Raw genomic sequence first — 26,932 nt, 5'->3', positions numbered from 1 at the left:
ATGTCCATGACACTCTCACTTCGTCCCAGCTTACCCTTCCCCCTCTCCGTGTCCTCAAGTCCATTCTCTACATATGCGTCTTTATTCCTGTCCTGCCCCTAGGTTCGTTAGAACCTTTTTTTTTTTTTTGATTCCATATATATGTTAGCATACGGTATTTGTTCTTCTCTTTCTGACTTACTTAACTCTGTATGACAGACTCTAGGTCCATCCACCTAATTACAAATAACTCAATTTTGTTTCTTTTTATGGCTGAGTAATATTCCATTGTATATATGTGCCACATCTTCTTCATCCATTCATCTGTCGATGGACACTTACGTTGCTTCCATGTCCTGGCTATTGTAAATAGTGGAGCACAAGTCTTAACCGCTGGACTGCCAGGGAAGTCCCCCATCAGTATTATTAATTACCATGGTTCCATACAGTCTATGGCACTGCTGTGTCCAATATCCCTGACTTGTATGAGAGATCCATGACCCGTGGGCTATATTTGACCTATATATGGAAGCAGAATAGAAAAAAATATCTTCCTACTAGAGACTCAAGTTTCTGTATTTTACTTAAGCTAAACTACAATATTCACCCTTACACTAAGAGTTGTTTCTATTTTTTTTAAGCACATTTTTTCTTCACCATCTTCACATGACTCTTGATTGTGTCTTGTATTGCAAGTTACCTCAAATCCTTTCTTGAAGTAAGCAGAATATAAATATATAAACAAACAGTTCATAAAAATGAATCTATATTAACCACTGAGTGTCTCACACAGATTGGGATTTTCCATGTAAACTATATCTAAATAATTCTATCATCCAGTATTTTTAAAACTGAGAACCTACCCAAAGTTTCCAATTTCTTCACATATGTGGAGTGTTCTTTTTGCCAAGTGAATGTCTTTGGTTACATTTAGCACTTTATCTTAATACATGAGTATTTCATCATGCTAAATGCTGTATATGCCAATAACATACTAATTTTTACTAGTTTTACTAATTTGATATCCACAAAGGCAAATTTAAATTAAGTGAAAACTACTCCACAGAAATCATTAAAGGTATGCATGTTCTTATCAATGATGTAAAACTAAATATTCAGAAAACTATGTATTTGATCAATGACATTGACAAATTTGGTCAAAATACTTGCCTCCATTAACTACTCTTTGGTCTGAACCAGAATTTGGGTTGAAATCTGAAGTGTGAGAGGTGGATCTCGATGGCATGGAGCCCGATCCAGGCTGGCCCATACGCGGTGAATTCTGTCGCCCACTTCCCCAGGATATGACTTCTCTATTTCTTTGTCCAGGAGGAATATATTTATTTTCCCTGAAAATGAGAGATCCTTTAAATCATTTTATCCTAATAGATAACAGGCCAATGAAACATATCTAAAAGTAATTTAGGCAGAAGGGAATGCTTGTTATTAAAAGGTTAAACACTTAAAACCAAACGGCCCCACTTCCAGACACTCCTATTCTTCCATCTTACTCTAAGCTCTAGCCTCTGGCCTTTCCTTTCCCTCAGATATTCCTGCTAAGGACAAAATATAACAGATGTGTATTCATTCTTATCCACTTGGCCTCTTTATGGCTGTTTCTATCAATCAACATCTGTCTTCTCGAAACTGTTCTTCCTTGGTTTTCTCTACTTTGTTTTCTCTGTGATCTCTTCTCTTGGTGGCTGTTCATTAGTTTTTCATGGCTTCAACATCAATCCCCCAAATCCACACTGTCAGTCTCACAGTCTCAACATCTCTCCCTGAACACTTTAATTCAAATCACGACTCCTAAGCTGTGAGTGCCTTGAAGACAGAATGTGTATCTTATTCTACCAGGTATGTAGCAGCTGTTTCTCAACATGTTTATGAATAAATGCATAAAAGACCTGTGAGCCCCTCAATGCAGTAAATTGCACAAATGGACTCACTCTAACTCCCCTCAAGATTGCTCCATGTTTTCTACCGCCATTACCAGTACAACCACCAATCTGCTTATCAAATAAAACTCAGGGTCATCCCTGGTTTTTCTAACCTTTCTATCACTGGTTCTGGTCTCACTGGTCACCAAGTTCTCACACTTGAACTACTTCAATACAATAACTGATCTCTATGTCTCAGCCAGTTCTCAATGTCCCACAGTTGGTTCATGCCATCCCCTATCTACAGGGTGCTTTTTAACATGACACAGAAAGAGTTTCACTACCTCAGTTCCTATCACCAGCTGTTACCACTGCAACCTCAACATACACTGTGTATTCCAGACATATGAAACAACTAGGTTTTCCCTGAACTGGACAAGTTCTTTCACCATACAAGGAACTCCTCTGTTTTATGTCTCTTTGAGTGGCAGACAGATCTACTATCCTATCACAAAACATCACCTCCTCTGTTAGACATTCTCTCACCCCACAAAGTTATGCTAGTTCCTCCTCACTTGCATGTTTCTAGTACTCTGACCACCCCTCTAATCTAGGAAATCATAACGAACTGTAATTATATGTACTCCCCCCGCAACCTGTTCATTATTCTTTAACAAGCTCTTCCAGACCTCGACTTGCTCATCACTGTATATCCAACACTTGGCTCCACAGAGGTGATGCTCAAAAAATACTTTCCAAGATGACTGTAATCTTTTCTCTAACAGAACCTGAAACCAACTCCATTTGCATTCTCTACCTAAGCTAGATTAAAGGAAGATGAAATATAATAATAATAATACACCTTCTCACACAGACCTTGAGTTGTGTATCCAAAATACTGCATCATGATTTCCTTTAAATACCTAGTGTTTATGTTGTGGCCCTCACGTTCACTGGAATTTCTCTGAACTGCTGTGTATTTTTCTTCTTCGCTCCTATCATCATTTTCCAGGGCCACCCGGGCTTTATACTGGGCACTTGATTCAATTTCTTCTGCTAACTGGTTTGCCCTTGCTTCTCGTTTTAAAAATTCTTCTGAGTTATCCCTTTCTAAGGGCACCCTGAAACATGAAGAAAAGAAAAAGCAAAGTGAGTATTTTTCAGTCATAGTTTACATATCTGTCACAATCAACTATTAAGAGAGTTCAGAGTTTAAAATGCTGGTAAAACTGTAAGAGAGCTACAGTCATCTATTTATAAATCAAAACTTGATTTTTCTTATTACCTTTTCCCTAGAGGAATATAACATTTCCAAAACTGGTTAAATTGACTATTCCCCCATAACCTCTGCACTTAGCAACTTAGAGTTTTTACAGTGTAAAAATGAAACAAAATTTATTTAGAGCAAAAAATTAGGGTATAAGTAAACTATATTTAATCCCTGTTTTAATGGGAATTTATCAGCGTAGGTAGTAAAAGGATAATTCTTTCACATAATCGTTTAACTTAAAATCCAACAGAAACATTTATTCAACATCGTAATTTAGGTTGATGAAAATCAAAGGCAAATATGTATTAAAACAAAAGCAAACTTTTAAAACTTACGTATATGAAGATAGACTGCTATCATATGTAGACACTACACCATAATTTTCTTCATTATATCGAAACATATCATTGGGATCCCATCCATTAGACTAGAAGAAAATGAAGCTCATTTTTCAAAATGACAAAGTATTTGTCTTCTTTAATTCAGTTATAGTCGATATCTACGTTAACAATATCTATTGTGCTATTCAAGCAAAATCTAGCAAAATTAAAAAACAGGCAAAAATTTGCTTTAAAAATGCCTTAAGGAAAAACTTTCTTCTACACATCAGCCCCTACAAGTTGGTAAATAACTACAGTCGAACCTTCAACAATTCGGGGGGTGGGGTGTTAGGGTCACTGACTCCAGGCATAGTCGAAAATCTGTAGATTCAACCAATCTTGGATAGTGCATTACTATAGTATTTACTATTGCAAAAAAATGCGTATAAGTGGACCAGTGTGGTTCAAACCTGTGCTGTTCAAAGGTCAACTGTATACGAAACAATTATTTGAGATGTTATTAGTAAAAGTTCAGAACATTTTAGTTACTTCATAAAATATCCTCAGGTCAGGGTTCTCTCCTTTCCCTACTCCCTAACGGTGACCTTTCTACAAGGTATTTACCTGAAACCTTTTTGAGTTGACTGATCATCAGGTCTGACTGATAGAAAGGGGTTATCATTATCCATGTCAGAAGAGGGCACAGTGTCATCTGAGCAATGCTGATGGCAATTTCAAGACTAAAACTTGCCCCTAAGGTCACCCATTAACCTTGGCTCCCTCTGTGCTACTCCAGATAAAACTATAATGTAATTCAATTCCACCACTAAATCAACTACTTCGGCCTAACACATGCGGGTAGGAAATCAGTTACCTATGGAAGCTTTAAAATATGCTCTTTTAGTATATGCTCCATGTAAAAAATTTAAACAGTGCAGAAAGACATCCAGTGAAAAGTAAAATCTGCCAATCCCAGTGTGCACAGATAACCACCATTAACAACTTCTTGGGCATAATTCCAGACATTCTCTGCACATATGTAAGAATATGATTATTATCATCAGCTCTCTTTTTTGAAAATTCTCTGCAACTTGCTTTTTCTTTTTTTTTTTGCAGTACGCAGGCCTCTCACTGTTGCGGCCTCTCCCGTTGCGGAGCACAGGCTCCGGACGCACAGGCTCAGCGGCCATGGCTCATGGGCCCAGCCGCTCCGTGGCACGCGGGATCCTCCCAGACCAGGGCACGAACCCGTGTCCCCTGCATCGGCAGGCGGACTCTCAACCACCGTGCCACCAGGGAAGCCCTGCTTTTTCTTTTAGTAAGTTTTAGATATCTTCCCAGAATATCTTTCTTTCCAGTGGACATACAGTACTTCAACTGAACGGAGGTACAATAAATCTATTTAACCCATGCCCTATTGATGGACAGTTAGGATGTTTCCTATTTTTCACTATTAGAATAAAATGCTGTGAAAAACATCCTCATACATAATTATTTTAAAGTCTTATGGATAAATTCTCAGAAGTAGAATTGCTGGACCAAAGTGTATGTGTGGGGACTTCCTTGGTGGTCCAGTGGGTAAGACTCCATGCTCCCAAGGCAGAGGGCCCGGCTTTGTTCCCTGGTTGGGGAACTAGATCCCACATGCATGCCGCAACTAAGAGTCCGCATGCCACAACTAAGAAGCCCGCGTGCCACAACTAAGACCCAGCATAGATTAAATAAAGTGTATGTGTGTTTTAAATTTTGATAAAACATTGCCAGAATACTCTCTAGAAAGCGTCTATCAATTTAACTGCTTTGCTATCAATTAGAAAAAAAAACAAAAAGAGTGCCTGCTTTTCCATATCCTCCACAGAGGTGATGTGCTGCACAAACCTGAGAACCTTCACATTCAGTTATATGTGCTTCTTTAAAAAGTTTGAAAATTAATAATGATGCATTGTCTATGTATTTCCAGTTTTGCAACTAGAAAATGACTTAAACATCAAACGCAGATTTGTTAAATAAGACTTTTCTGTAATATTCAATGAAAGATTCTTCATCCCTTTGAAAATTTTTTTTTAAAGATTTTTTTGATGTGGACCACTTTTTTACAAGTCTTTATTGAATCTGTTACAATATTGCTTCTGTTTTATGTTTCAGTTTTTTGGCCACGAGGCACATGGGATCCTAGCTCCCCGACCAGGGATCAAACATGCCACCCCCTACATTGGAAGGTGAAGTTCTAATCACTGGACCGCCAGGGAAGTCCCCCATCCCATTCAAATTTTACTATCTAAACACTCATTTTTGGCAAGAAACTTTGCTTCTATCTCCACAGTTTAGAAACAGAATTTACAGAATCCTAATGACAGAGTCATTATTAAGTATTTGATTTATAGATGATGTGTTATGGGAAAAGTAAAAATAATATATGCCAAGAGCCTTCTGGAAATAGATTTTTGTTGAGAATGTTCCTAATTTTAAGACAAAGAAATTTACTTATTGCTTTAATTCTAATGTAATCTAACAATATATCTTAATAATGAGTGCCTCTCTGACAGACAAGAAGCCTAAAAGTCACACTTTGACCTCACCGCTAGGTAAAGTCAACAGACAAGACACCACTATTCTGCAGAGTACTCAAAGCAAAACATGCCAGCATTTCTAGTTTCCCATGGTTTCCAATTTAAATTTTTATGTTGCTTATTAGGACTTACTTTAAAAACATACAAATAATTCATAAGCATCCCAAAGAAACATTTTTCTGTATATACTGCATAGGGCAAAGTCTATTTACACAATAAAACTGCTACTTTAAATATATTCACAACAACATACTTAAATTAAAACCAAGTGATAGGATGTCATACCATATCACATGACCATAACGTTACTAATCGAAAAGATTTTGCTTACAACATCATTTTCCAAAGCCTCCAGTTCCTCACTGGTAGTGAGTTCACCTGCATCCCAGGGCTCCAGGTCCTTCTCTTTGTGTTCACCATTCACTTTAGCACTGATAGCAGAGTCAGTAAAAGCATCTGCAAAGGATGGTTTTGGTTGAAAGATCATACAACCAGACAATGGGCTACGTGAATACATACATGGATTTATCAACAGAGATGTATGCTAAAAAATAATTATGAAAAGTGAATTTCTGATACAGAAAGAATAGCATTCATTAACAGTATGCTTTCAGATGTGTAATGCTTCTAATATTATAACCTTCAAAAAACTTAATTCAGTAAATGGCATCATAGATGATTACTGGTGAAAGTATGTTTTACCCATATAATTTTAAGCCACATGAAATGTTATAATGTAGTCACACAAGTCATAAGTTGTATTAAAAATAATTGCTTTGTGTTTCAGAATTGATCCAGAAATTTTCTATCAATCCATCTAAAACAAGATCTCTTTTGTTTAACAGACCCAGTAATTAGATATGCCCTCAGAGCTCCTTCAGCCAAACGTATGCTGATCTTTTAACTTTCCAAATCCACGTCTACATGCAGAGGTCAGTATCCTAACATACCGTTGCCATTAGTAACTAAAGCCATTCGAAGTGACCCACCCCCACACAGAACCCATATTTCCCTAGAGCCACTCCAATACAAAGCTCAGGCCCCACAGTGTTACCTGTCCCCAGAAGGTTCAGGTGGCAGGCCTACCTGGACTTCCTGTCAATACTTTCTCACCTAATGTATCCTCTCCTCCTCTGCTAACGTTACTGAAAAGCACTAGCTTGTGAGAGCAGAATGGCATTAGTATGCTCACATGACAGGAACTATATATATCATAGCTGCTGTCTAGAAAAGAAAATCTCTAGTTGGAAGTTAGGACCCAGCTAAATAAAGGTCTACTTGGGCAATGACAGTGTTCGGAAATGCTTTGGAGATACCGGCTTACATTTAGATGTCCGGACCTATAGGGTATCACCTAGCACAGGGCTGCGGAGTAATACTTCTGCTGATCTGGCTCTCCTAGAGAGTACTGGCTCCCAGTCACCACACCCTCACCCTTACTTCAAGCTGCCATCAAGGAGGAGGAGGAAGGGAAAAATCAACACCTGCGTCTCCTTCAAAAGAGATAATTCCAGAGGGATTTCTGATTTGGTACTGTTTCTAAAACTGTCATTGGCTCCCCAGTGGGCAAGGTGATGGTGAAATAAGAAACTTGAGCCAGCAAATTTAGGCATGGCACTATAAGCCTAGCTAGCTCTTACCTCCTCTCATCTCAAACTACAGGTGGATAAGTGGATGTGGGTGTGTATTCATGCACACTAGGGAATGAAAGCATAACTGCACCTATGGGCTTAGCTGCCAGCTCTATCAGGCAGCATGGCTCCTGTTGCTAGCAATTATAAGAGCCAAGAGTGTACCAAGGGGGATCCCCAAAGCAGCAGGCCTCAGCTGCGAGTGGGATTAGCATTCACTGGAAGATGACTGCAGTTTGGAAAAGCTAAGAGGTTCTAACCACTGATGTTATCTTCATAATGCCATCTTCAGCTGTAAGCCACTGATGGCCCTAAAAACTTGGCTTTATATGATACTTGCCTGAGTCAAGTTCTACTCTACATCATCTTAAAGTCACAGAAATTCTTGGTAAAACTGATTTTGCCATGTGTATTTTCAAGAATGTGAGATGCTCCAAGAAAAACATCAAATAATGACTTACATTAGGTGGCTGAAATTCCCTACTTTAATTCTCACAAAATTAGAACAAAAAACTAGACCACAGAAAAATTACAAACCAGTCATGTTATCTTCTACAACAGGGGTCCTCAACCCCCGGGCCACGGACTGGTACTGGAACCAGGCTGCAGAGCAGGAGGTGAGAGCAAGGCGAGCAACAGAAGCTTCATCTGCATTTACAGCCACTCCGCAACACTCCCATTACCGCCTGAGCTCCGCCTCCTGTCAGATCAGCGGCAGCATTAGGTTCTCACAGGAGCACAAACCTGTGAACTGCGCATGCGAGGGATCTAGGTTGTGTGCTCCTTATGAGAATCTAATGCCTGATGATCTGAGGTGGAGCTGAGGCAGTGATGCTAGCGCTGAGGAGCAGCTGCAAATACAGATTATCATTAGCGGAGAGGTTTGACTGCACAGAGACCATAAGTGCTTGCAGACTCGTATCAATACCCTGCCAGTGAGTGGCAAGTGACAATTAAGCTGCATCCGGTGACAGGCTTTATAGGGGCAAGTGAGTTGTTGTACTTCAATTTACAGCTGTATCTGGTGGCAGGCTTTAAGTCAGAATCCGACACTTATTTTAGTCCGTGCATGGCCCGCACATTGTTTTAATTACCACTTCTGTCTGCGCCTCTTTCCCGCACTGTGCACTTGTCTCAGTCACAGTTTTGGTAAGCCCATAAGCTAACCCTAGCCAAAATGAGTAGAAAACAAACATCACTGGAGAACTTCTTTGAAAAGGGGGAAAGACCCAATGATGAGACAGCAGAAGACTCTGAGACTGCCAACAAAAAGAAAGCTGCACTGAAAAGAAAATACCAAGAGTCCTACTTAAATTATGGGTTCATTGCAACAGGTGATTCACATTCTCCAAGCCCACTTGTATAATATGTGGTGACCAGCTAACCAACAAAGCCATGAAACCTTCAAAACTGCTTTGCCACATGGAGACCAAGCGCCCTGAATTAAAAGACAAGCCTCTGGAGTTTTTCAAAAGAAAAAACGTGAACACAAAGAACAGAAGCAATTACTGAAGGCCACCACTTCATCAAATGTGTCTGCACTGAGAGCATCATTCTCTTAGCGGCTAACCGCATTGCTAAAGCTAAGAAGCCCTTTACTATTGGTGAAGAGTTGATCCTGCCTGCTGCTAAGGACATTTGTCGTGAACTTTTAGGAGAGGCTGCAGTTCAAAAGGTGGCACGTGTTCCTCTTTCGGCTAGCACTATAACTAGACGAATTGATGAAATAGCAGAGGATACTGAGGCACAATTGTTAGAGAGGATTAATGAGTCGCCGTGGTACACAATCCAGGTTGACGAGTCTACCGATGTTGACAAGGCAACAACGCTTGTTTTTGTGCGATGTAATTTTCAGGAGGATGTGCGTGATGATATGTTATGTGCACTTTTGTTGCCAACCACCACCACAGCTGCAGAACTATTCAAGTCTTTGAATGATTACACATCAGGAAAATTCAACTGGTCATTTTGTGTCGGTATATGCACGGACAGAGCGGCTGCCATGACTGGACGTTTTTCTGGTTTCACTAGTCGGGTCAAAGAGGTTTCTTCTGAATGTCAGTCTATACACCGTGTGTCATCCATAAAGAAATGCTGGCTAGCCAAAAAATGTCACCTGAACTTAACAATGTCTTGCAGGATGTGATTAAAATTATCAACCACATTAAAGTACATGCCCTTAACTCACGTCTGCTCAGGCAGCTCTGTGAGGAGATGGACGCAGAGCACACATGTCTTCTCTTACACACAGAAGTGAGATGGCTTTCCAAAGGTAGATCACTGGCCAGAGTTTCTGAGTTACGAGAGCCGCTCCAGAGATTTCTTTTAGAAAAACAGTCACCACTGGCAGCACATTTCAGTGACACAGAATGGGTCGCAAAACTTGCTTACTTGTGTGGCATATTCAACCTGCTCAACAAACTCAATCTGTCACTTGAAGGGAGAATGATAACTGTGTTCAAGTGGGCAGATAAGGTGGCTGCATTCAAAGCTGAATTGGAATTATGGGGGCAACAAGTGAACACTGGGATTTTTGACATGTTTCAAACATTAGCAAAGATTTTGAAAGAAACTGAGCCAGGGCCTTCTTTCTCCTAGCTGATGCATGATCACCTATCTCAGCTTTCAAAAGAGTTTGAGCATTACTTCCCAAACACAAAAGACCCCCGAACTGGGAAGGAATGGATCCGCGACCCATTTGTGAATAAACCAGATGAATCAACTTTGTTCGTGCTAGAAGACGATCGACTGCTTGAGACTGCAAATGACAGTGGCCTTAAAAGTATGTTTGAGACAACTTCAAATCTCCATACATTCTGGATTATTAAAGTCAAGGTGGAATATCCTGAGATTGCCACAAAAGCACTGAAAAGCCTGCTTCCATTTCCAACATCCTATCTTTGTGAAGCAGGGTTTTCTGCAGTGACAGCGACCAAAACGAGATCACAGAGTAGACTGGACATAAGCAACACACTTCAGGTGTCACTGTCTCCCATCACCCCCAGATGGGACCATCTAGTTGCAGGAAAACAAGCTCAGGGCTCCCACTGATTCTGCATTATAGTGAGTTGTATAATTATTTCATAATATATTACAATGTAATAATAATAGAAATAACGTGCACAATAAATGTAATGCGTTTGAATCATCCTAAAACCATCCCCTACCCACCTCCGGAAAAATTGTCTTCCACGAAACTGGCCCCTGGTGCCAAAAAGGTTGGGGACCGCTGTTCTACAAGAAGTAGTGGGATTATTAATTCATATTTAAGATCCTGTTAATGTTTTAATCACACTAGTTTTTGAAAAGCATATATTTAAATGAGTAAAGCATTTACTTAGATGGAAACCCAGCATTAAATATGTTTTTATTCAAGAAATTAAAACCCAGAATAGAAGATTTTTTTTTAACAGATCCACATAAGTGGACTTTTATCATTGTAGGGTACGTGTGCTATGTCAAAGTATTTAGGAAAGACTAGGGACTGAGCCAAGCTGTCCTCAAATTGAAAGACTGAAATATACAATAAAAATAGCTTAAATATATTTCTATCAGTATGATTTTAAACAAAATCAAAAAGAATCCCGAACAGGGAGCCAATGTGAAAAAGCAAGCATTAAAACTTCACTGAACCAAGTTATACTCTGCTAATTACAATTGAGGTGGTATTAAGAGGCCATTATTAAACAACCTAATTTTTTTAATGCTACATTTTCATGTTACATCTTCTGTTTACAATACCAACCTTATAAAGGAATTAACTGTTCACAGGTTGTTACTTAGCATCACATTTTCCTTTGAGGGCAGAAAAGCAGGGGAGGGAAAACACAAAAGTATGTATCTATTAGTAAGGAATGATATTCCTTAATTTTAAAATTTCCCCCAAAGAAAGTCCCTTTTTAAAGATGAGCAAATGACTGCTGGTGGGAATGTAAACTGATATAGCCACTATGGAGAACAGTATGGAGGTTCCTTAAAAAACTAAAAATAGAACTACCATGTGACCCAGCAATCCCACTACTGGGCATATACCCTGAGAAAACCATAATTCAAAAAGAGTCATGTACCACAATGTTCACTGCAGCTCCATTTACCACAGCCAGGACATGGAAGCAACCTAAGTGTCCATCGACAGATGAATGGATAAAGAAGATATGGCACATATACGATGGAATATTACTCAGCCATAAAAAGAAACGAAATTGAGTTATTTGTAGTGAGGTGGATGGACCTAGAGACTGTCATACAGAGTGAAGTAAGTCAGAAAGAACAACAAATACCATATGGTAATACATATATATGGAATCTAAAAAAGGAAAAAAAAAGGTTCTGAAGAACCTAGGGGCAGGACAGGAATAAAGACGCAGACATAGAGAATGGACCTGAGGACACAGGGAGGGGGAAGGGTAAGCTGGGACAAAGTGAGAGAGTGGCATGGACATATATACACTACCAAATGTAAAACAAGATAGTGGGAAGCAGCCACATAGCACAGGGAGATCAGCTTGGTGCTTTGTGTCCACCTAGAGGGGTGGGATAGGGAGGGTGGGAGGGAGACGCAAGAGGGAGGAGATATGGGGATATATGTATATGTATGGCTGATGTACTTTGTTATACAGCAGAAACTAACACACCATTGTAAAGCAATTATACTCCAATAAAGATGTTTAAGAAAAGAGCTTCAGAAGAATCTACCATCATTAGTAAATGTAGTGCTTTGATTCAAGTCTGCTCACAAGAATAAATCAAAGTTAACTGTGAAAAACATGAGGCAGGTTTGAAAGCGATGAAACAATAATGCACATGTCATAAAAAATACGCAAAGTTGAAATAAAGTTGATATAAATCCCCCCCAAAATATAAAGATGAGCAAATGGTTTAGGGAAGACGTGCATAAAATGTGCAGAAGTAGAGAATCAGCAAAATGAGGCTAAAGTGTCAAGATGGCAGGGAAAAGCCTGATGCTAAATACTGTATTTCAGGTCAACATAGTATCATTAGTTAGAAGGAAGCAAGACCAGGATATTCCATTCTACACTATTACCATTATCTATTACTGTAAATCCTGAATATGTTATTTTATTAACAGCCATGTTTGGATTTTTGAAAAATCATTGTTGGTATTAAATAGTAAAATGTTATTGCCAGGATTTCTGCAAAATTCAGAAAATCAACTGGCTATAATCTAATTGCAACTGTGCGAATTTGTGTGCAGATTTTCCAATGCCATAAAGTCAGAATATATTAATTTTCCATTATCCTCTGCGATAAGAAGCAAAAGCATTATAAAAGCAAGAAGCAAGAATACAATGTGACTGGCAGAAAAACGTTACCTGTTTCTGAAGGAACTACAAGCACAGAAAGAAAAAAAGAAAACAATAAAATGATCAGATAATAAAATATAACGAAGATGTGCTTCATTCCCGGCCTTATGACATCCAATTTAGGGAAAGGGGGAGACAGAGGGAAAGGGCATAATGTTGTCCCCTGCCTCTAAACCTTCCCTTCCTTCTAATTCAGGGCAGAAACCCAGTCGTTCTGAGCCAGTGCTGCCACCTGGTGGTAATCAGAAAGAAATGTCTCAACCAATGCGCAGCCTCTCTCTTAGGCATTCTTCAGCCCCACACCCAGGAAATAAATGTTCTCTGCTCAACTTTTCCTCTTCTATCAATATATCCTCAGTCAATTAGGACTATGAAAAATCAAAGTTGTCTGAGATTTTTTTAAATGGCCAGAATAGTGGTGAAACAACTAATGTGCTAGTGACAGGCTTTAAGTTAATAAAAATAAATTTAAAATTATAACTACAAAATGACATAAAAGTGAATGAAATTAAAAAATCATTATCAGACTTGACATCAGAAGCCCTCAAATGTACTTTCAGAAAAGTCTTCACCAAAATCCTCAGCTACCCATTTCATCTCTCAATTAAATCTACTTTTTCTCAAACACTGACATCCCAGATAACTAAAAAAACTTATTTCAATGATATTGTTCTGTTTTGATCAATTATTAATACTGTGACATTTTTCAACAGTTAAAAAAAATATTTTCTCGGGCTTCCCTGGTGGTGCAGTGGTTGGGAATCTGCTTGCCAGTGCAGGGGACACGGGTTCGAGCCCTGGTCTGGGAAGATCCCACATGCCACGGAGCAACTAGGCCCGTGAGCCACAACTACTGAGCCTGCGCGTCTGGAGCCCGTGCTCTGCAACAAGGGAGGCAGCGATAGTGAGAGGACCGTGCACCGCAATGAAGAGTGGCCCCCGCTTGCCGCAACTAGAGAAAGCCCTTGCACAGAAACGAAGACCCAACACAGCCAAAATTAAATAAATAAATAATTTTTTAAAAAATATTTTCTCGTCATGTACCATGAGTTTTATATGGACCAATCTATACACAACAGAGCATCAGTTACAGGGGGTGCCAACATAGCAACTAAGAGGCCATTTTTAATTCAATTTTAGCATTGCTGAGTACCGATAATGTATGTGCTGGTCATTCAGTTTGGATGAGCTGGGGATTCATTTTTGACTAAGACACAATCCCCGTCTTTTCCTGACGAAGCCCCTAGCTAAGGGAGAGTAATTACAGAGGTGGAGTAAATCTTTTAGAATCTAATGTGTAAAGCACTAAAATATAATTTAGGGGGAAGTAAAAGGTGTTCTAATACAGACTAGAGTAGGGTTAAAAATAATATTTTTCTGAATTGCACACAAGTCCATAGGATTCCCCCAGGGAAATGGAATTTGAGGCCAGAGGAGCGATTACCTTTTTATATTCTTCAGTTCTACGTAAGTTTTTACACTATGAATATATACTAAACCATGTATTTTATTATACAGTTAATATTAAAGAACACAGTATTAAAGAATAGGATAAACAAATAAGATAGGAATAATGAACACAGTAAGGGCCCAGGGTGTGCAGAACGGAACAAAAGCAAAGGGACAAGTGGAGGTGCTGTCCTCAGGCAAGAGAGAGAAAACTGCAGGGAAACAGGGCACAGGGAGCCTATAGATTAAGGATTCTTAAGCTTTTTCTTTGATCTATGGACCCCTTCAGCATTTGCAAAAAGCCTATGGATTTAAATGCAAAAAATACACAGAAAATTAAAGGAGGGCTTCCCTGGTGGTGCAGTGGTGAAGAATCTGCCTGCCAATGCAGGGGACACGGGTTTGAGCCCTGGTCCGGGAAGATCCCACATGCTGTGGAGCAACTAAGCCCGTGCACCACAACTACTGAGCCTGCGCTTTAGAGCCCATGAGCCACAACTACTGAGCCCCACGCACCACAATTACTGAAGCCCACGCGCCCTAGAGCCCACATGCCGTAACCACTGAGCCCACGTGCTGCAACTACTGAAGCCCACACTCCTAGAGCCCATGCTCCACAACGAGAAGCCTGCACACTGCTACGAAGAGTAGTCCCCGCTCACTGCAACTAGAGAAAGCATGTGTGCAGCAATGAAGACTCAATGCGCCAAAAATAAATAATAAAAAAATTTTTTAATTTAAAAAAAAAAAACACAAAAAACCCAACCAAATCTAGGGACTTCCCTGGTGGCGCAGTGGTTAAGACTCTGCGATCCCAATGCAGGGGGCCCAGGTTCGATCCCTGGTCAGGGAACTAGATCCCACATGTATGCTGCAACTAAAAGTTTGCATGCCATAACTAAGGAGCCCACCTGCCGCAACTAAGATCCAGCGCAACCAAATTAATTAATTAATTTAAAAAATCCAAATCTATACAAGTGATATAAAATTAACTGAATTCTATAGGCGTGGAAGTCACAGATACTGCTAACACTAGTGGTTTGTTGTCTGCATTCATAACAGAAAGAAACACTCCGGGCTTCCCTGGTGGCGCAGTGGTTGAGAGTCTGCCTGCTAATGCTGGGGACACGGGTTCGTGCCCTGGTCTGGGAGGATTCCCACATGCTGCGGAGCAACTAGGCCCGTGAGCCACAACTACTGAGCCTGCGCATCTGGAGACTGTGCTGCGCAACGAGAGGCCGCGATAGTGAGAGGCCCGCGCACCGCAATGAAGAGTGGCCCCCGCCTGCCACAACTCGAGAAAGCCCTCGCACAGAAACGAAGACCTAACACAGCAAAAATAAATTAATTAATTAATAAACTCCTACCCCCAACATCTTAAAAAAAAAAAAAGAAAGGCTCCATTTCAATTAAAGATTAATGAAAATAAAGATGTGATATTTTTTCCCACCCAAGTTCATCAATGCCCTGAATCTGCTCCATGAACCATTTGGAAATCCATGGATCCAGGTTAAGAACACTGGCTATGTGTTCTAAAAAGAAGGAAGAAAGCTGGGTTTCCCTGGTGGTGCAGTGGTTGAGAGTCCGCCTCCCGATGCAGGGGACATGGGTTCGTGCCCCGGTCCGGGAAGATCCCACATGCCGCGGAGCGGCTGGGCCCGTGAGCCATGGCCGCTGAGCCTGCGCGTCTGGAGCCTGTGCTCCGCAACGATAGAGGCTACAACGGTGAGAGGCCCGCATACCGCAAAAAAAAAAAAGAAGGAAGAAAGAGCATTCTGCTGTGGATAAAGGAAATGAGGTAAACAGAGTAAGGAACTGGAGGTGGTACTCATTAATTAGGGTTGCAGAAACAGGCTAGAAAAGGGTCTGGCTGAGCTGAAGCTCCAGCAGGAGCTAGAAACCCTACATTCCTAACTAACCAGCACCACAATGGTATTTTCCCCAGCCACACTCCTTTACTTAGCTGAAGGAGTAGACAGAGAGGAGTTTAAAAATGGAAGGCCAGGGAAGGGTCAGAGAGCCCTGTGAGAGGTAACAAGAAAAGGAGTAGAAGAGTAAAGGTCAAGGTGGCTATGGTCAGAGTAGATCTTGGAGGGCATTCTGGAAGAGAAGCAGTTAGAAGTGATGACAAAATCATGAAAGCAGGCTGCTAAAATAAGATGGAAATGAATGATATTGAAGTAACAGAGCTAAATTTCTGCAGGAATAGTGTTCTGTTCCAAATGATCAACTTGAAAATAAAATTTTGCAAAATCTACCATTTGCAAACTAACATTTGAAGATATTAAGGGTCTTAGCCACAAAACTATGGGAAACTTAAATACATTCCAAATGTATATACCCCTCTGTTCTAAATACCAAGAAGTTATAATTACATTACAATATGAATCAGACAATAGCACTTGCCTATTAAAAAATGCAGAAGTGGATAATGTTCGTTTTGAACAACCACAACTATTTTCTAATCATAATTCTGGGCCTATTAAGCAGAACTATTTAACATTTAAAATGTTGGAAGTGGTTTGTTTGATACACCATATGATGACAGTTATGTAACCACAAAATTCAAGTCTTTGAGGTTACATCCACAAAACTCAGTTTTTTCTTCAACTTTAAGCTTTAAAGGAGAAAATGAATCAGGAAGAACTAGTATAAAGTGTTGAAAAACAAAACACAGGTCATCCTGACTTCACACATTATAGGGTCAGGACAGAAAATCAGGATCCATCTCTATAGCACATGTCCCCTACAAACAGGCAACAAAGACTTCCCTGCTCATAAAATCTTCTTGTCCCAGCAGCTAGAATTCTTGACCAAACACCTGTCTTTAAAAGTTTCTTGGGGGAATCCCCTGGCAGTCCAGTGGTTAGGATGCCACACTTCCACTGCCAAGGGCATTGGTTCAATCCCTGGTTGGGGAACTAAGATCCTGCAAGCCACAGGGCACAACCAAAAACATTAAATTAAAAAAAAAGTCTTTTGTGCAAATAAAATAAAAGCAAATAATGGCAAAACCATGACTTTCTAGTAGATGGAGATGTTACAATAAAGAAGAACGCACTGGTAAGCAAATCCATGCAACACCTAACAACATTCCACAGGACAGGACAGACCAACATGACAAAATAAAGAACAATAGGCCAACCACCTGCACCCTGCATTTTACTCAAAATTTTGAAAATTTAAAAAATAATTTCTTATCTTACTAGAAAAGAATGTCATTTTTCCAAACACAGAACTACCTAATCATATCTTTGCCTCTAGGGTACTTGAACAAGGAAAATGAGTTTTGTGACCCATAAGTAGAAAGGGGTTTATTTCTACGCTGGTTAGCACAAAAATAAAATAAGCTAATCTCTAAGGTGTGGGATCTTTTACTCGTATGATTTCAAACTGAACCGAAGTAAAGTTGATTTCATACTGTTCTTCACAAATGAATACATTGTGTCCTTTGACATAAATTCAAGTATGTATGCATTTCTAACATACACAGCAACTAAGGCAAATTAATTACTTTAAAAGACCTTCAAGGGCTTCCCTGGTGGCGCAGTGGTTGAGAGTCCACCTGCTGATGCAGGGGACACGGGTTCGTGCCCCGGTCTGGGAGGATCCCACATGCTGCGGAGCGGCTGGGCCTGTGAACCATGGCCGCTGAGCCTGCGCGTCCAGAGCCTGTGCTCCACAACGGGAGAGACCACAATGGTGAGAGGCCCGCGTAACGCAAAAAAAAAAAAAAAAAAGAAAAAAAAAGACCTTCAAAATAGCCCGCATGCATGTTCTAATACTTCACACTCCCTTACCTGTGCTTCTGACTTTTCTCACTTGTACCAGAATCATTTGGGTCTTGTTTTCAAAGTTAGCACCTGGGATTTTGTTTTCTGTATTTCAAAAGGGTATTAAAATGCCTACTAGAAGCAACCTTTTGTCAGAAAAATATACTCTGGATATGTCATGTTGTAAGAAAGCTGCTTTTAGTCTGGCTAGGAATAATTGCTTTCTTGAGTTTCCTGGAAATGAGTGGTAATTACCAGTTGTCTATGGCAATGTCTACGTAAGGAAGAAAAAAAAAGAAACACCAAAAACTACTAGTTTTTCCCTGGCTTGGGTGCAGTGTGTGTAAAGACGTATAAAACTTTAAAAATATCAATTGAAAGAATCAGTATACACTGAGTACCTACTACATATCTGTAAGGCATTATGCTAGATACCACAGGGTGTACACATCCCTAGGTTCTATAAACATGACGTCTGAACTCCAGAAAATTATAATGCATTGGGAGAGACAAAATACACTCACAAAAAGATATACACTGCTTTGTAAAGCTGAGTGTTCAGTACATGAGGTAAGACAACTGATTTTTCAACTGTGCGCCATGAAATCTGATTTCTTAAGGGTACCTGAGCAGACAGAGCAAAAGCTGAATAAGTAAGGTTCTAGGATAATTCCCAATCCCCTCCCCCACCACTGCCTTATAAGTGGGATTCAGCATGAGATTTCCTTGGGGGTAGGGGGGAACAAACTATTCTGTGCTGAAAATAAAATGTAGTAAAGCTTAGAATACATTGTTATAGGCAATCAAAACAGACCACAGTGAGCTGGGAAGGTCAGGGAAGACTCTAAAGAGGAAAGGAGATTTGAGCTTGGTCTTGAAAAAGTATCTAAAATTCTAGTTAGGAAGGAAGATATTCAGAGTGGAGAATAAATCCAGCAGTAAGATAACCAAGCTCAAAAATGGAGAGAAGAATATCTAGCATGCAGAAAACACCACCTTAGGTCAAGAAGCGGATAAATACTGGGGAATAATGAGAGATGAGGTTGAAAAAGAGAAGTTCCACTGGGGAGGGCCCTGAATGCCAAGGTATGGCATCCCAACTTTATTCCGTAAGCAACAGTGGTCACTGTAGATTTTTTAACAAGGGATGAGATGTCTGACAACAAAATAATATAGCCTAGAGCAATAGTTATTTTGACTGTGATCATTACAGAAAGTTTCTGAGTCCTGTAACTCAAAGTAAATTTACCATTCAAGGAAGAAATGACAGAGCCTTAGCAAGAGAACTGAGATGGAGACTATTGGAACAGCTGAAGTAGGCAAGAGAGCTCAAGGATGTCAGCTTCAAAAGTGCAAATACAGGAGAGGAAAAGCAGCAACAATGAGCTCTAAGAAACACAGTATGCCACATGAAGAAGTTCTTTCCTGAGCAACAAGCAACTTCAAGGAAAAGGAAAAGTACAGTGTTAAGACTCTCTTATTTTCAGTCCAAACATCACTCCTTGTGTTAAAAATAAATTAATTAAAAATTTAAAGAGAGACTCTATGGTTTTCTAGTTAGAATCAAACCAAACCACCCAAATCGTTCTTTTCTGAGATCTGACCTAAGTACCCCTTTGACCAAAGTCTGGAAAGAATCAACTGATGTGGAAAAGCAAATACCTAAGTTCTGTTCTTGTTAAAAATACAATTTACAAATTAATTTGTGTTTCTGTTCCTCTGATGGAAACCAACGGAAAAGCCTAGAATATGACTAAACAACAGGACAGACATCTCGATCAGTGCACCATTCAGCAAGTGCAAAGGATACAGGGCTTCCACGATAAACAACCATACAAATGCTTTTGATGTTACAATATACTTTATCACAAGTTTGAATAAAGTAATTGGACCCAGAAGCTCTATTTAGGCAGCACCAATCTGCACCAGCATGCATCAATAATGAAGAAACCTGATATTCTTCCTATACAAAACGAATTACAAAATTTTATAGTACTATGATAAAATGAGATAACAAAAATATTCCTGAGAGAAAAACATATCCTACTTAAATATTAAAAAGCAGTAGTTCTGGGGACTTCCCTGGCAGTCCAGTGGTTAAGACTCTGCACTTCCACTGTAGGGGGCAAGGGTTCGATCCCTGGTCCGGGAACTAAGATTCCGCATGCATGCATGTGGCGCAGCATGGCCAAAAGTAAATAAATAAATAAATATGCAATAGTTCTTATTTCCCCTACTAATAAACTCTGTTTGTGAGATGTACAAATTGGATTCCCTAGTTAAAACTTTAGGCAAAACATTTTTAAGATAAAATATTTCACCTTAGTTTTACTGGGCCCTTTATGTAACATAAAGGCACTATAATTAGTAATTTAACATCTGAAAAGCAATTTTCTTAAAACCTTAAATTAGCTAAATTAAAAGTTGAGCTGAAATTGTTCAGAAATTTTATCACTTAAAATGCTGCTGGGGGGAGGAGTCAAGATGGTGGTGTGGGAAGACACAGACTTAGCATCTCCCTACAACTAGGGCGCCTGCCGGCCGCTGGTGGGGAACTCTGACCCCCAAGAAGACAGGAGGAACCCCAGAGTAAACCAGTGGGATGTAGGGGGACCAAGGGGAGAGAAGTGGAGGCCAAACGAGATTGGTGCCCCTGAGGCCAGGGAGATCAGGAGAGGCAGGTGGGAGGGGCTCTCCAGGAAGAGCAGGAAAGAAGCAGAGGGCAATCACCTGGCCCACTAGGGCAGTGGAGCCTGCTGAGCTCTCAAGCCAGTTCCCCCCGCACAAAGCCCCATCCAGGCCACATGGGTCCTGGGGGCACAGGAGGGAGGCTGGGGAGATCAGGAGTGGCAGGTGGGAGGGAGCGTCCAGGGGGAGCAGGAGAAGGGCAGAGAGCAACTGCCCTGCCCACTGGGGGCAGGGGAACCTGCTGAGCTCCCAGGCCAGTCCCCTGCCCTCCAAGGCCCTCCCCCCACCCCCAGCCAGCCACACTGGTCCTGGGGGCATAGGAGGGAGGCCCAAGAGATCAGGAGAGGCAGGCGGGAGGGGCCCTCCCAGAACTCAGACCAGAGGAGCAGGTGAGAGGAGAGGAGGGCCTTTGCCGTGCCCACTCGAGCCCAGGAAGGCTGCTGGGCTCCCAGGTGAGGTCCCCTGCCCTGAGACCAGGGGTGGGGGGCACACCTGGGCCCCTTCTGTTCCTTCCAGCCCTGTGGGTCCTGAGCATTGGCTCTGCCCACCACCCAAACCTCACCCTTGTTTAGGCCCTGCTCTCCAGGGCCAAGGCCTTCCCCCCCTCCCTTTTTTTTTCCCTTTTCCCTTTCTCTTTTTTACTACTGCGGTACTGATGTACCTTCCGGTTGCTGATTCATCTATATTATTATTTTTACATTCTTTCTAACATCTGTTAGTTTCCTAGTCTAATTTTATTTTTTACTTTGTTATTGTTCTCTTTTTAATTCTTTTTTTTTTTTTTGCTGCCCCACATGACTTGCGGGATCTTGATTCACGAGCCTGGGTTCAGGCAGAAGCTCCTGCGGTGGAAGCTCCGAGTCCGAACCACTGGACTAACAGAGAACCTCAGACCCCAGGGAATACTCATCAGAGTGAGGTCTCACAGAGTTCCTCATCTCAGCACCAAGACCCACCTCTACCCAATAACCTACCCAGCTCTACCCAATAGTGGTGGAAGCTTCAGGCCAAACAACCAGTAAAACAGGAACACAATCCCACTCATTAAAAAAAAAAAAAAAAAAAAAGAGAGATGGCAAAAAAACATGTCACAGATGAAGAAGCAAGGTAAAAAACCTACAAGACCAAATAAATAAAGACGAAATAGGCAATCTACCTGAAAAAGAATTCAGAGTAATGATAGTAAAGATGATCCAGAATCTCGAAAATACAACGGAAGCACAGATTGAAAAAATACAAGAAATGTTTAACAAAGATACAGAAGAACTAAAGAACAAACAGAGGTGAACAACACAATAACTGAAATGAAAAATACACTAGAAGGAATCAATAACAGAGGCAGAAGAATGAATAAGTGAGCTGGAAGACAAAATGACAGAAATAACTGCCAAGGAGTGGAATAAGGAAAAAAGAATAAAAAGAATTGAAGACAATTGAAGACAATCTCTGAGACTTCTGGGACAACACTAAACAGACCAACATTCGAATTACAGGCGTCCCAGAAGAAGAAGAGAATAAAGGGTCTGAGAAAATATTTCAAGAGATTATAGTGGAAAACTTCCCTAACATGGGAAAGGAAATAGTCACCCAAAGTCCAGGAAGCACAGAGAGTCCCATACAGGATAAACCCTAGGAAAAACACACCAGGACACATATTAATCAAGCAAAAATTAAATTCAAAGAAAAAACATTAAAAGCAGTAAGGGAAAAACAAAAAATAACATACAAAGGAATCCCCATTAGGTTATCAGCTGATTTTTCAGTGGATACTCTGCAGGCCAGAAGGGAGTGGCAAGATATACTTAAAGTGATGAAAGAGAAAAACCTACAACCAAGATTACTCTACCCAGCAAGGATCTCATTCAGATTCGACAGAGAAGTCAAAAGCTTTTCAGACAAACAAAAGCTAAGAGAATTCAGCACCACCAAACCAGCTTTACAACAAATGCTAAAGAAACTTCTCTAAGCAGGAAACACCAAGAGAAGGAAAAGACCCATAAAAAACAAACCCAAAACAATTGAGAAAATGGTAATAGGAACATACATATTGGTAACACTGAATGTAAACGGATTAAATGGCCCAACCAAAAGACACAGACTGGCTGAATGGATACAAAAACAAGACCCATATATATGCTGTCTACAAGAGACCCACTTCAGACATAGGGACACATACAGACTGAAAGTGAAGGGATGGAAAAGGATATTCCACGCAGATGGAAATCAAAAGAAAGCTGGAGTAGCAATACTCCTATCAGATAAAATAGACTTTAAAATAAAGACTATTACAAGAGATAAGGAGGGACACTACATAATGATCAAGGGATCAATCCAAGAAGAAGATATAACAATTACAAATGTTTATGCACCCAACACAGGAACACCTCAATACATAAGGCAAATGCTAACAGCCATGAAAGAAGAAATCGACAGTAACACAATAATAGTAGGGGACTTTAACACCCCGCTTACACCAGTGGACAGATCATCCAAACAGAAAATAAATAAGGAAACACAAGCTTTAAATGACACAACAGATCAGATAGATCTAACTGATATTTATAGAACATTCCACCCAAAAGTGGCAGAATACACTTTCTTCTCAAGTGCACACAGAACATTCTCTAGGATAGATCACATCTTGGGTCACAAAGCAAGCCTCGGAAAATTTAAGAAAACTGAAATCGTATCGAGCTTCTTTTCTGACCACAACGCTATAGGACTGTAAATCAATTACAGGAAAAAAACTGTAAAAAAACACAAATACACGGGGGCTAAGCAGTGCGCTACTAAATAACCAAGAGATCACTGAAGAAATCAAAGAAGAAATTTAAAAAATACATTGAAACAAATGACAATGAAAACATGATGACCCAAAACCTATGGGATGCAGCAAAAGCAGTTCTAAGAGGGAAGTTTATAGCAATTCAATCTCACCTCAAGAAACAAGAAAAATCTCAAATAAACAATCTATCCCTACACTTAAAAGAACTAGAGAAAGAAGAACAAAGAAAACCCAAAGTCAGTAGAAGGGAAGAAATCATAAAGATCAGAGCAGAAATAAATGAAACAGAAAACAACAGCAAAGATCAATAAAATTAAAAGCTGGTTCTTTGAGAAGATAAACAAAATTGATAAACCCTTAGCCAGACTCATCAAGAAAAAAAGGGAAAGGACACAAATAAATAAAATTAGAAATGAAAAAGGAGAAATCACAACTGACACTGAAGAAATACAATGACTATTACAAACAACTACATGCCAATAAAATGGACAACCACAAAGAAATGGACAAATTCTTGGAAAGGTACAATTTTCCAAGACTGAACCAGGAAGAATTAGAAAATATAAACAGACCTATCACAAGTAATGAAATTGATACCGTAATTAAAAATCTTCCAACAAACCAAAGTCCAGGATCAGATGGCTTCACAGGTGAATTCAATCAAACATTTAGAGAAGAGCTAACACAGATCCTTCTCAAACCCTTCCAAAAAACTGCAGAGGGAGAAACACTCCCAAATTCATTCTACAAAGCCACCATCACCCTGATACCAAAACCAGAAAAAAAAAAAATCACAAAAAAAGAAAATTACAGACCAGTATCACTGATGAACATAGATGCAAAAATCCTGAACAAAATATTAGCAAACAGAATCCAACAGCACTGTAAAAGGATCATACACCATGATCAAGTGGGATTTATCCCAGGGATGCAAGGATTCTTCATATATGCAAATCAATCAATGTGATACACCACATTAATAAATTAAGGAATAAAACCCATATGATCATCTTAATAGATGCAGAAAAAGCTTTTGAACAAAATTCAACACCCATTTATGATAAAGACTCTCCAGAAAATGGGCATAGAGGGAAACTACCTCAACATAATAAAGACCATATATGACAAACCCACAGCAAGCATCATACTCAATGGTGAAAAACTGAAAGCATTTCCACTAGGATCAGGAATAAGACAAGGATGTCCACTCTCGCCACTCTTTTTTCTTTTTTAATTAATTTATTTATTTTTGGCTGCATTGGGTCTTCATTGCTGCGCGCGGGCTTTCTCTAGTTGCAGCGAGTGAGGGCTACTCTTCATTGCAGTGTGCAGGCTTCTCTTGCTGTGGAGCACAGGCTCTAGGCACACGGGCTTCAGCAGTTGCGGCATGTGGGCTCAGTTGCTCCGCAGCATGTGGGATCCTCCTGCACCAGGGCTCAAACCTGTGTCCCCTGCACTGGCAGGCGGATTCCCATCCACTGCGCCATCAGGGAAGTCCCTCGCCACTCTTTTTCAACATAGTTTTGGAAGCCCTAGCCATGGCAATCAAGAGAAAAATAAATAGAAGGAATACAAATTGGAAAAGAAGAAGTAAAACTGTCACTATTTGCTGATGACATGATACTATACATAGAAAATCCTAAAGATGCCACCAGAAAACTATTAGATTTGATCACTGAATTTGGTAAGGTTGCAGGATACAAAATTAATGCACAGAAATCTCTGGCATTCCTATACACCAACAATGAAAAATCAGCAAGAGAAATTAAGGAAACACTCCCATTTACCACTGCAACAAAAAGAATAAAATACTTAGGAATAAACCTGCCTAAGGCGGCGAAAGACTTGTACTCAGAAAACTATAAAACACTGATGAAAGAAGTCAAAAATGACATAAACAGATGGAGAAATGTACCATGCTCTTGGATTGGAAGAAATCAATATTGCGAAAATGACTATACTGCCCAAAGCAATCTACAGATTCACTGCAATCCCTATCACACTACCAACGGCATTCTTCACAGAATTAGAACAAAAAAATCTTACAATTCGTATGGAAACACAAAAGACCCCAAATAGCCAAAGCAATCTTGAGGGGGGAAAAAAAAAAACGGAGGTATCAGGCTCCCCGACTGTAAACTATACCACAAAGCTACAGTAATCAAGACAGTATGGTACTAGCACAAAAAGAGAAATATAGATCAATGGTACAGGGTAGAATGCCCAGAGATAAAACCCATGCACATATGGGCACCTAATTTATGACAAAGGAGGCAAGAACATACAATGGAGAAAAGACAGCCTCTTCAATAAGTGGTGCTGGGAAAACTGGACGGCTACATGTAAAAGAATGAAATTAGAACACTCTTTAACACCATACACAAAAATAAACTCCAAATGGATTAAAGACTTAAATGTAAGACAAGACACTCTTTGACATAAAAAAGTTTCCTATAAAACTTTTAGAGGAAAACATAGGAAAGACACTCTTTGACATAAACCACAGCAAGATCTTTTCTGACCCACCTCTTAGAATAACAGAAATAAAAACAAAAATAAACAAACAGGACTTAATTAAACTTAAAAGCTTTTGCACAGCAAAGGAAACCACAAACAAGACCAAAAGACAACCCTCAGAATGGGAGAAAATATTTGCAAATGAAACAACAGACAAAGGATCAATCTCCAAAATACACAAACAGTTCATGGAGTTCAATATCAAAAAAACAAACTATCCAGTTAAAACAATGGGCAGAAGACCTAAATAGACTTTTCACTAAGGAAGACATACAGATGGCCAAGAGGTACATGAAGAGATGCTCAACATCACTAATTATTAGAAAAATGCAAATCAAAACTACAATGAGGTATCACCTCACGCTGGTCAGAATGGCCATTATCAAAAAAGATAGAAACAATAAATGCTGGAAAGGATGTGGTGAAAAGGGAACCCTCCTACACTGTTGGTGGGAACGTAAATCGATACAACCACTATGGAAAACACTATGGAGGTTCCTTAAAAAACTTAAAATAGAACTACCATATGACTCAGCAATCCCACTACTGGACAATACCCTGAGAAAACCATAATTCAAAAAGAGAAAAAGCCACGGTGGGGTGGGGATGGTGGTGTGCTGAACTGGGCGATTGGGATTGACATGTATACACTGATGTGTATAAAATTGATGACTAATAAGAACCTGCATATAAAAAAACAAACAAACCAAAAAACAACCAATACTAAACTTTCTTTGGTTTATTTG

General features: G+C 39.9%; 1 protein-coding gene across 1 annotated transcript in view; it reads right to left on the bottom strand.

Annotated features, from left to right (window-relative positions):
- ATXN2 (ataxin 2) overlaps nt 1-26,932 on the bottom strand; it is a 119,052-nt gene that overhangs the window by 44,784 nt on the left and 47,336 nt on the right. Inside the window, 4 exon segments of the mRNA XM_027124760.1 lie at nt 1,150-1,328; nt 2,783-2,980; nt 3,465-3,556; nt 6,351-6,475. Coding sequence (XP_026980561.1) covers nt 1,150-1,328; nt 2,783-2,980; nt 3,465-3,556; nt 6,351-6,475 — 594 coding nt within the window.

Source organism: Aethalodelphis obliquidens, unplaced genomic scaffold (genome assembly GCF_003676395.1).
Source record: "Aethalodelphis obliquidens isolate GAN/ISIS:26980383/991018 unplaced genomic scaffold, ASM367639v1 scaffold28, whole genome shotgun sequence".
Classification (NCBI taxonomy): domain Eukaryota; kingdom Metazoa; phylum Chordata; class Mammalia; order Artiodactyla; family Delphinidae; genus Aethalodelphis; species Aethalodelphis obliquidens.
Note: the sequence above shows the minus strand (reverse complement) of the source record. Positions and strands in the feature narration are given on the sequence as shown.